Here is a 12,105-nt window from a genome sequence, read left to right as displayed (position 1 = left end):
ATTGAATGCATCAGTGCCATCTGTTTTTTTTTTTTTTCCTTCTTCTTCCTCCCACAGAGGTACACCAGAAGGCAATTCCATATTGACCATGGTAACTTCTGGGTTCTCAGGGATCACTTAGTTTGTCATTTAATCCGTCACGACGAAAACCGTCAGTGTTCGAAACAAACAATTAAAAAGTGAAAGAGGCAGGAGAAAAAGCAGAAGAGAGAGATGACAGAACATCCGGCTGGGGAGACAGAAAACTCCAGCAAAGGGAGGAGAGAGACAATTAGTCAATCTGGCTGAGTGGTGTTGATACAGAACAGGGGGAGCCTTTTAAATATTTACACAGTCATAATTCACAGCAAGTTATGCAGGTGTCGTATACCAACAAATCCTTCATGGGAGCAGGACAAAACGGAGGAGTAATAAGCAACAAGCAACGCATGAAACCACGCTTGCTAATTCCTAGGTCTTGGCACACAGCAAGATGTCGGTGCAGATGCCTGCTGCCCCCATTAGGCTCTCACAGAGCTGGGTCATATTTTTGGCTGTCTACGGCACAGTTGGCAGCCCAGATGCCGGTCTTAAAGGAAAAGTAAATTAAACACACAACTAATGAGATCAAACTCACAACAAGGCCCTAAAAATAACAAGTCCGAAATAGCTTCCACGCGGCCAATCGATCACGGCGTGATGAGGCAGCGTTCGGAAATTTCTGGCCCTTACCTGAGTAGCGGATGCGGAAGCCTTTGTGGCTGGTGGTGTGATCAAAAGACCAGTGCAGGTAGACTTTGTTACTGGAGCTTGTGATGCTCAGCGGGCTGGAATAATTACCACTGAGGGTAATGAGAAGCGGGCTCTGTCTGGATGGACCTGGATGAAGATATGACGACGAACGACAAAAGTTTCAAAAAGCTGAAAAAAGGAACAAAAAGAACTTTAAGGTAAATCAAAAGTCTGGATCTATCATTCAGCAGGTCCAGACTTTTCACACAGTAAAAATCTCAAAATACTTCATTTGTTATGAATTGCGCCAAGTTGCAAATGAAGTTTGTTGAACTCTTAAACTGTGGAAGAAAAAAAAAAAAAGAAAAGACGACTGCAGACCATAATTGGCTTAGCAGCCTCAAGGTTAACAATTGCCTGTTCCTCTCCAGTCGGCAGAAGATAAAAAGTACTAATCAGCATCGCCGTTCTGTATCCCACCACCATTTTCTCAGAGCTGCCGGGCAGAGTTGCTGACTTTGCCTCTAATCAAATTCAAATGTACAAGGAAGATGCAGATGTTCTGCCACCATGAAAGGGGAACTGTGTGTGATTTTCTGTTAGTGGAGGCAGATAGCTTTGTTAGAGACAGTTTATTTAGCTGCCTGGTTTATTTAGCCTTTAACTGAGGCTTTCTGAGGAAAAAGTAGTGTTTCCACAACTCTATGGACATTAAGAAAGTGTTATCAGAGAACGATATAGGTCATAAACGGCAATGAGGTCGGATTAAATTTGTCTTCACAAACACATGCGATCGTAGACGAAGCGACGAGACCCACCGTCAAAGACCTCGAGCTCGTCAAACTGACGGCTGGTTTGAAAGTGTTCGATAGTGAAGGTAATGTTGTAGCCGGGCTCCACTTTAACAACCCAGGAGCAAGACTCGAAATGGGGGAAGCCGGTGCCTGGCGACTGGCTCATAATGACGCCCGTGGAAGCCGTCAGCACCTCATTCATCGGACACGTCACTGGGGAGAGGAAAAAAAAGAAAAAGAGAGAGCGAGACAAAAGGAGCTATTATTTTGAAGCATTGAAATAATGATCCTGTTTATGTTTTGCCGGCATCGTTTTATAATTGCAGATCACGTCGAGTGATTGTTCGTTCATTTTGGCGAATTCAATTTACCTTGAAGCACAAATTGGATTGTTTAGGTTCACATTGTTGCTGCAGAGAAATTCAATGTAACTAAAAGCATGGCGAAGGCTAATTGTCATTCATGTCTGGGTGCCGTCACAGGAAAACAAACTTAATGCATGCCAACTCAGACTGCTAAACAGCTTATGTTTAATATCATTGACTCGCCATGAGCGTATTCACTCCTTTGCCCATTGTCAGCGTGACAGATGTGGAGCTAACTTGGCGGGGCGAGTCTCACGTCAGCCTGGAAGCGCTATTGCTGTGGCATGTCTGGGCAAACTAGATCCTTCCCCTCATCACATTTCCTTGCTGTCACCAGAATTCATCTCCTCAAAATCCTTCAACATTTTCTAGACGTTTCAGTCGTGTTTTCGCCATGTTCCTATCTGCTCTGTTTTTGTTGCAGTGCTGCAAGAAAACAATGGCATTATCCGCCAGAACATTGGTGCTACCCAAGACAAGCTATAGCATCAAAGGATGAGATGCACTGTTTGTCGTGAGACAATGCGACACTGCATTGTTGAGTTCTTTTTTTTTTACTGTATCCACCTGGCACTGGCACTGATAAACTGTGAAATATTCCACAATGAAGAGAAGAAATTAGTATGCATTTCTCATAAAGCATAAATGATTCCTACGCTGGGATTTGTTTTCAGATCATTTTCATTTCTTCTCATTTTACAAACAAACTTCACATTTCATAGTGTTTTGTGAATTAGGTCAATGTAAAGTTGTGCATAAATATAAAACAAAGAAAATTATATAATCTGAAAAGTGCATCTCGGTGAAAAATTTTGGTTCAATCTGACCAGACCACAATTTTCCATCTTGGCTGTTTGTCAGTGTTGCCCTCGTCATTATTGACTGTTTCAGTAGACAACCTTATTTAGTAGGTTTGCAGGTTTGCCAAGTAATTTTCATTTCAGTGATCTGAAAGATGCTCAAATCTTGGGACATTGTTTAACAACCCATCTGGTGTTTTTCTCGGTCTCAAAGATGGTGACTGCCCACTGAGGTTCTTTTACAAACACCTGAGATCATCACAAAACTTCTGCATCAATCCAGATATTAAATAAAACATAAGGGGATCCTATTCACCAGTTAGGCGACTAATGAAGGCAATTTTACTTACTTTTATTTAGGCTCATCAGAGTTAATGAGGTTTGAACATACAATCACCACCATTTTCAGAAACGTATTTGGTCAAATTTGTGATATATTCTGAAATTTGAAAAACTTGCTGCTGGACTGAGAACTAGCTCAGGGCATTTAATATTTTTATTTGTAAAACAAAAAACAACAACAACAAAAAAAAGACAAATGAAGCAACATAATTATAAGCTACTTTGTGTGCGTCTAGTACATCACATCCCAGTGGCATATAATTAAGCTCACGGCTGAAGTGTGACAAAATGTGACAAAATCATAAAGGCTTCGGAAACTTCTGCAAGAGACCGTAAACGTATCTTTTTTAAAAGACCAAAAGCGACAATAACAAATAAAATCAAAGGGAAAATAAACAAATCCATAATTTTTTAGAAAGAGAGTAAAACTACTTCAAAGTTAATGTACCAAGAGGTGGATTAAAGTGTTTATCAAACAAGACTGCAGAAAATCTACTGGGGGATGTAAATGTCCCCACTGTGAGGCACTGTTTGAATACCTAAGCCTCTTCTGCCTGAAGGTAAAGGAGCTTTCAGCACTTACCAGTCTTAAAGTGAGAAAAACTGAATGTTCTTGTTCAAGAGCCAACCTCTTAAATACAAACCCTAATGTCAGCTATCACTATCTAAATAGAAAATTCATCCAAAGGAAGGACAAAAATGTAAAACACAATTAAACGTTATTACCCAACAAGTGGGTGACAACCAACCTTAAGTACCTTTCAGGAAGCGCCAGTGAGTTCAAGGCTACATTTGTTTTGTCTTGGAGCTGACAAAAGATATAGCTGAGTCCGCAAATGTTGAGTTACTTTTTAATACTTTGCAATTTTGAAACAAAACACTGGGAATAATAGATGCCCATTCTGTTACTGGATACGCGTAAATGCTGATTTTTATCTGCATTCAGCTGGATTTTACTTGGCATGGCATTTAATCAGGGGCAACTGAGGACAACATAAACATTAGACTGGATCGAGACTGAAAACTCAGAGTCGGGGATGAGACGTAAGATTCATAAAGTGTCAGAAGGAATGCATTTAGATGAAGACTAAAACAGCGGGGAGAAGCAAGTTTGAAAAATAAAGTTTAATGTTGCAATAATTCTGGTAAACCATTTTTGTGGAGAAAGCAGGTTTTTATCAAAAAATATCAAAAATGGAAAACTGTGCTGTTTTCATCAACAACAACAAAAAAGTTGACCTTATATTACAGTTCTGTCTACTGTGAAGTCTAGCTCACACTAGAGAGTAAATGTAATGGGCAGTGGATCTTATACAAGGCAGCAAACTCAAATAAAGTGCTAAAAAAATTCACTAAAAATAGTTATTTATGATAGTCAATTCAAAACGAGGATCAGACATTTCATGGATTCATCACACACAAAGAAATATGTTGTATTTCAGTTCATTTTAATAGTTATATTGCATGTTCAAAATTAAGTGGGCTACTACTGTTAGGTAGTTGAATTACTGAAATAATGACTTTTTTAAATTAATAGTATGATTCAAATCAAAATAAAGGCCTGCTAGTGTTTTTCTTTTAACTTATATGTTAAAAGTACTGTTCGCTTTTTTATGTAGATTTTATTCATCTGTCTGTATAACACTATTTTGGGGAACAGAAAAGTCAGAGGCAGAAATAGACAGATCTGGGTCTTGACAGACACCCAATGCATGACATTGTTATTTTTCTTTTTCTTTTTTTTTTTTTTCAAAAGAGCCTCAGACAATGACAAATTTCAAAGCGGAAAAAAAAAGTGAATATATAAAGGGTACATGTGTTATGCAAGAACAGATGTCTGATGCTCGTGAGTCAGGTTGAGTGGGTATACCGGTGCTAAGAATACAGAACCGACTCCGGTTATCTGAAAGACCATCACTGAATGATAACATGCACTGTGTAGGCCGGCGGTATATAGTGTGTAAAATCTGTGAGGTGGTGTTTGTGGGGGTGGAGTAGTTGGATGCCCCTAGATGGGCAGAAATGGTTGTGCCTGTCAGAGCTAGAAGTGGTGATTTGATAGGTGCAGCTGCAGCCAGTATGTCCCCTGCATTTCAATGAGCTGTGCATGTCGTCTCTTCACTGCCCTCCAACTACGGCCCTCTTTCTCACCTACCTTTAAACTCCAGCCCTATTCTTTCCTTATGCACTACATTTCTGGCGACTCCTCCACCTTTTCTAGAAAATACCAACCGTTCTACTTTATGAGGGCCAGCTCATCCAGGGCTGACTCATGCTGTTCTGATACTTTCCATCTTCTTTTATCCTCTCTCTCTTCTTGTTTTCTGCTTCCAAAAACCTTAACCTTATGATGCTACCCTTCTATTGCTCGAAGGACTAATAATAATAATAATAATTGATTGGGAAACGACAGGGAATCTGCAAGGTGATACATCCCTTTATAACATTTAATATGTTTGCACAAAGTGTGGGATGCTGCTCATGGTTACATGAAGTCTGAACTTTAGCAGGTGCAAATATCCAAGGGTAAGGTACAAAAAGAACTTGGAGGAAAATGGGAAATTACATAAACTCGAGTTTTCATGTCAAGATAGATTTTACACTTCTTTTTTGTTCACTGGGTTTTTTCTTATCCTTTTCACTTCATTTCTTTTTTGTCTGTTGTACTCCAAATTGGTAGTATTTAAATGGTAAGTGTCCTTCACTTGTAAGCTTTAGCTGTTATTAAGTCCAAAGGACACACACAAATGTACTCTTCTACTACTACCCAGCAGGGAGAGACAAGAAGCATTTAGTGTGTGAAAATCACCACTAGAACAGAAAAGATGTATACGATTGTGATCTTGTGAAGTTCAAAAAAGGGAAAAAAAAAGCAGAGAAACCCCTTGAGGCTCCCAGAGATGCATTTTATACAACAGATAGTATTAATCTAAGGCTGTGCATGGGGTGCAGGGGGATCCTTTGGGGCGACCATATTTGTAGCAGTCTCTACAGGAATCATCGCTAACCTCCTGGGAGTAGAGTAAAAGCCAAAGAAGCGGTATCTACAAAAAAATGTGGTTGCTGTGCTGCTTCATGACAACAGATCCCCAGTGGAAGACGGAAAGATGGCAAAACACAGATAAATGCTTCAGTCTATAAATAACTGGACTAATAAGACAAAGCACAACTGAAAATAAATACACAAAACACCTCAATCAGTAGACGATGGCCGTCTTAACATGTGCAGCAACATTCTAATTAGAGTTTTTACATCAATGTCAAGTTTTTCTATCAAAACAGACCTATTAGCTTTTAAACCAGCATTCAAGTTATTTCTCACCCAATAAAACCAATATATTCTTCAAGACTGCAGTTTCTCTGGCATTTGTTGGTTATATTCCAGTCTTTTGAAAGTGAATATAGATTGACGGTGTCCTGAAGCGATTCCGAGACTTTTTTTTCTTTAGATAATCACTATCGGAGTTCTAGATTAAACTCGATTCTTTTACCATGATGTTGGTGAACTATTAGAACTCATCCTTTCTCTGTGAAACTCCAAGGGTTTACAATAACATTCAGTGAGGGAGTCTGCATTAACGCTTGTCGTTTCAAGTGTGAATGTGTTGTTTGTTCTTCTGGGATGATTTGACAATACACGACCAACTAGGACAGCACTGAGTCTAATCGTCAACGAGTCATATTAAAAATGAGAAGAAAGATGCTATTGCTAGCCTAGCACAAGAGCTAAATGATACTGATAAATAATTGGCAAGAGCAAGACATAAGTTTACTAATAGCTGTTTGTGTCAAGTCAGATACAGAATTTAACTGAATTAACAAAAAATATGTCCAATGAATAGTAAATATCTTTTATATATTGTGCTGCCTTTCAAGAACACCATAGAAAATGCTAAATAAATTGTCTTACCTACGAGATTCCAAGACCAAAGCTCTAGATTATGTTACAAGTGGGGTGCAAATGATCATCCACACAGATTTAAAGGCAGTGCTGAACATTTCAGAGTTGCACACCATCACTTACCGTCACATGACGGTGGGGGGCCTTCAAACTCTAAGTGTGTTCCTAGTCGACATGTCAGGATGCTATTTCCACTTAACTGGTAGCCTGGGAGACATCTGTAGCGAACTATATCACCTGATCAGAGAGGTGGAAAGGAAGGAGGTTAAATTCAGAGATGTACGGTTGGTGGCTACAACAAAATCCAATCCTAGCACAGAGCAATTCTTGGGTCTCCCTGAGAAGGAAGGAAAATTACCATTTGCAGAAACAAATTACCATAATAATAAACTCCCAATGGATGTGGCGTATGTAGTTCAGAGTAATAACTAATCATACAAGAGTGAAAATAAAGAGATAATCACACATCATCTCCATTTTAACAGAAGACAACAGAAATATGTTATGAGCAATGGTCCCACGTCCCCCCATTCTGATTATTTCTCTCCCATTCTTCTCCATGTAATATAAATTATAGGAAGTTTCACTCCACCTAAAGCAATTTAAATGGTTAATGCCAGGATGTTATTTCCCTTTGGGATTAATGGTTCAGAATGCCACACTTTCCCAAATCACAATGGCACCAAATCCAATCTGAAATGACAGCGGCGTCGAGATAGCGGTGATTATGTGTCTGTATCGGTACACGTATTCTATGAAATTTAGGTGACAGTATTTCCACCTACCAATTTTGAATTCCTTGCTTGCCATCAGGATCTCTGCATTAGGAATGATGGGCGGAGGCAGGCAGTACTGAAGTCTGTAAGCTTTATGCAATGTAGCAGATATGAGAGGAGTGAAAACACAGATTATTCAGAATTATTATTCAGAAATTCTTGAATATAATAAGATCATTTCCATACCTTGATAGCCAATACGGAACAACCCGCCCTTCTCCGTGTTGCTGCGGAATCGTATCAGCACCTGATTGGACGTGCTACTGGGTGGGTCATTAGGCTCTCCGTCCGTGAAGACGCCTAGTTTTCGAGTCGTCTCCTGCGGGCCGTCCCTAAAGAGAGAGAAGAGGTATCACAGGTAGACGCTCAAACGCCTGAAATGGCAGCACACAAAAGAGTACCTTAAAAAATGTTCAAAGGTTCCGACAAAGAAGCCAGACTACACTGAACGACAGATTATTGTTATTAAGCTTTCATCTGTATCGTAAAGCCTCTCTCTTCTTTAAACGCAAACACATTTCACTGGCTTGCTTCGGCTTAATATGACAGAATAAAGTAAAAATTACAGATACGAGTGGAACGACAGGTCTGGATTGCGTCGCTCCTGTTAACAGACATCCAAAGGGAGTGCCTCTGGAAGCGGTGGCCCTGCCTTGGCAGTCCCCTGGTGTGGGCATGGCCAATTAAGCCAGCTCCCAGATTCCAGCCACAACCATTCAGTTTAGAAACCATCTGTCTTTGGCTGTCAGACTGGGCATGGGAGATTACAAGCAGCTCTGGAAACGGCTGGCTAGGGAATGCTGCCTGACAGCAGTCTAGCCAAGCCACCATTATGGGGCCCATTTCCTTGGCTCAGTGGTTCGGTGAATAGATACACAGCAACGTTAACTGGAAGCGGGGAATGTGATAGTCCGCATCGCGACTTTGCTGGGACTTTTTTTTTGTTGAAAAGATGACAACTGGTGCCGCTGACAGGGGAGAAGACAACAATAAGAATGGTCATTCTGTCAGGTCTTTGGAGTTTGACCTGAAACCCTCCATGATCAAACAAATAAATAAATACATAAATAAAACACAGATGTCAGCCCACACATTGTGAGCAATTTGTGTGGTCGTTCAGCTTCCTGGGTCACTGGCAGTAACATCTCTGGTCTCCATGAGAGCTGGGACTTTAGGATGCTTTCTCGGGGGAGTGGGGATGAATCAAGACCGGAAACCATCATGCATGTAAAATCCCGTCTCTGGTGTTAAATATGGCAGGTCAAGCCTTATGCAAACAGTGAAAGGAAGAATTATCTGTCTGAACATCAGCCAGGCATGAAGACAAAAACCAGTCATCCAAAATTCCTGACAAGTGAGCACATGTTTTCATACCCAAATGACCATGCACCACTTATTTATCTGATTAGTCAACCAGGGTTTATAAATGTCATGTCACTGTTAGCTAATCAAGAAATAAAGTGCAACACCAAAGCCCATTCTACATTTATTTCCTCACAAAGAAATTGCATGTAGAAAACAACATTAAAATGTAAATGGAGAGAGAAGCTACATGCTGGAACTGACCAATTTTCAGCTTTCCTTGTTCTGATTAATGACAGTACAGGAAGCAGTTTGAAATATCCAATCTTTTTACGGTCATTTAATGCACCATGCATTAGCAATCCCAGGTTGAGATCATCACAACACTCTTCAGTGTGGACCTTACTCAAAGTTAGCTATTTTTAGTATCAGTAATGTATTGAAATGAATACAGAGAACTCAGAAAAGTGGTGACACATTTCATTTGCTTCTAGTATAAATATGTTTTGACCTCTTATGATATGAACTATATATAATTCACCAAGAAAAAAGAAAATGGCTTAGAATCACTTTTACAGCTCAAAGCAGCTTTAAAAGAAACACAGAAATTGAGCAAATTTTTGGCATTTTCAGCCATTATCACCACAATATACCAAGTACATCATCACTGAAATGTCTGTATGCTTCTGTCATTTCTTACCAGACAGTTATGAAGTCATGCGGCCCATGAACCTGAAGCAGAGTGAAATTGAGTTTGATTCCAAAGCTAGGAGCCACTGAAATGAGCCAGGTGCAGTCAGCTGAGTTCGGGTACTCCTCTGGGTATCCCGGGGAGAAGATGGTCCCGTTGTCTGATGTGATGTTGCCACCACAAGGCACTGAGAGAATATGGAGGAGGGGGAGAGGGCGAGATAAAAATTTATATAATGCAGCGGGTCAGGAATGCTGTACAACTACGCAGGCACATAAACAGAAAATGGCGATTTTCCACTCTCCACCTCTTTCGCTTCCCTTCTCGGTGTCTCTTTCTCTCTCGACTTCACTCTTCGTCTATTGCCCAGGCACTTGTATGAGCTAAAGATTAGCCAGTAAAGCCTTTTAGTAAGAGGGGAGTTGGATGGAGTGTTTTGCAAAGATAAGGGCTCAACCCTTTTCCATTGAGGCTGGAGCGAAGGAGCGCACGATGAGGGAGGGGGTGTTAGCAAGCGCCAGGTTCCTGGTGTGTGTTTATACGAGTGCCTGTACGTACTATATATATATATATATATATATATATATATATATATATATATATATATATATATATATATATAAAGAGTAGATGCGTATGGATGTGTTAACTTAGACTGAGAAGAAAGGCTGTAACAGAATGAGAATGTCAAGACTGCCAACACTTGAACCTCCAGGTACACACAGGATTGATACCTTGGGGAAAAAAAAAAAAAAAAAAGAAAGAAAGAAACTAAACAAACTGACACAGCCACAGAGAAACATGCTAGTTGAAATCACTGCACACAGCCTCTAAACAACACAGAGAGGAATTGGGCATTTTTAAAATATTCCTTTGAAACTCAGGAAGTTCTAACGAAGTGAATGGTTTAAAGTTGTGTGACATTCCCGCTGGTGTCCCTCATATCCACGGTGGGGGAGGAGGGAAAATTCAGGCGGAATAGTAATCGCAGCAGTGCAGGCACTTCCAGGACGCCAGCCAGGGTATTGAGCTTCACGGCACACTCTTGCCGCATGTATAAACCCAAATGTGTATGTGTTTTATCCCCTGCTGTTTCATGTGTGCGTTTAAGTTACACTGTTGGGTGATTCAGGTCCACTGGGCCAGTAGGCACCTCTGTGTCACCTTTTAAATGACCTATTGATCAGATCCATTGATTAGAATCTCAACACTTTGAGGAGTAACCCCTCTTGAGTACACTGCATTGAGTACACAGACACTTAAGCCTAATGTAAAAACCAGGGTATGTCTGGGAAAGGTCAGGATGAAAACTGGAAATATTAAAGTTTTGGAGGCATAAGAAAAGAACAAAATCAATGCAGCACATCAAAATACGATAGAATCCGATATGCTTGCACGATTAACTTCTAATTTTCTTAATTATCTTTATGATCCAACTTCTTTCAGCTTTTCCATTTTTAAGTTTTGACAGAGAAAAATAAACCGAATCAATATTTAATGTAGTGAACTGGCTCTGTTCAAGCATCTCTTGTTAAAACTTAAGTGTCCATGTGTGAAAATGAAAGAGCAGAAAAAGAGGCAGTGTGAAAGAGGAGATTAGATGTCAAAGGTCGGTTGGGTGAACACAGGAAACATGCTATAATAATAATGCAAGAACAAGCAGGTTAGTGCTGTAGAGATGGGAAAATCAATGCACTTGTGTCGCGTTAAAGGAAATCTATTCAAATACAGCCGAGATGGGGACTAAAGATCCGGTTTTGCTGTTATAGGGTCAAGTGGGGCTGTTAAAACTGCAATGCCTTTACTTTTAAAAGAAGCACAGAACAGAACATAAAACTACATTGTATATAGACAGAGCAACTCTATATATATATATCAGACATATATATATATATAGCTGGCTTCCATTTATCTCCCGGTTCCCCTATTTGAAGTCCCGCTTTCATGGCCAGGCTTTCACCTCCTTCTGTAATTTTGCCTGGCTTATTGAATAATCGACAGCTGGAGCGTGAGAATGTGTGTCAAGGACACAGCAAAAGAAAGAGCACCGATTACTTTCCCTTTTCAATTTAGGCCCTCTTTTATTCATCTTTTATTTGTCTCCACTCCTCTTTAGCACAGTATTGATTTTCATTAAAGACTACTTTGCCTCATTAATAGGGGATAATAACTCACTGTAATTACATTATTCATAATAGATAATCATTATCTCCATGGCTGCATTTTACACTAATGATATAAGAGCTCAATAAATTCCTAACAGGAAGTTATCATGTAATGAGGTTAGTCTTGCATTCATGCATGTCTGGAATTATTTTACCATTTCATTTATAAATAAAACATAGTTCGATGTTACCAAGGCTGCAGCGGAGGACCTTTTTTTTTTTTTTTTTTTTTTTTTGTGGTATTACTTCCACCGCGGG

At 39.9% G+C, this 12,105-nt stretch overlaps 1 protein-coding gene across 1 annotated transcript in view; it reads right to left on the bottom strand.

Annotated features, from left to right (window-relative positions):
- Nucleotides 1-12,105, bottom strand: part of LOC106950454 (CUB and sushi domain-containing protein 1-like) — a gene marked incomplete at its 5' end in the record, with an annotated part of 102,709 nt that overhangs the window by 39,877 nt on the left and 50,727 nt on the right. Inside the window, 6 exons of the mRNA XM_015037328.1 lie at nucleotides 712-858; nucleotides 1,530-1,718; nucleotides 7,037-7,150; nucleotides 7,699-7,779; nucleotides 7,876-8,021; nucleotides 9,692-9,869. Of these exons, the coding sequence (XP_014892814.1) occupies nucleotides 712-858; nucleotides 1,530-1,718; nucleotides 7,037-7,150; nucleotides 7,699-7,779; nucleotides 7,876-8,021; nucleotides 9,692-9,869 (855 nt within the window). The remainder of the gene's footprint in view (nucleotides 1-711; nucleotides 859-1,529; nucleotides 1,719-7,036; nucleotides 7,151-7,698; nucleotides 7,780-7,875; nucleotides 8,022-9,691; nucleotides 9,870-12,105) is intronic.

The sequence above is a fragment of the Poecilia latipinna genome, unplaced genomic scaffold (assembly GCF_001443285.1).
Source record: "Poecilia latipinna isolate Pla-1442-1.1 unplaced genomic scaffold, P_latipinna-1.0 Scaffold401, whole genome shotgun sequence".
Taxonomy (NCBI): domain Eukaryota; kingdom Metazoa; phylum Chordata; class Actinopteri; order Cyprinodontiformes; family Poeciliidae; genus Poecilia; species Poecilia latipinna.
The sequence above is the reverse complement of the archived record's forward strand: the minus strand, read 5'-3'. Positions and strand labels throughout refer to the sequence as shown.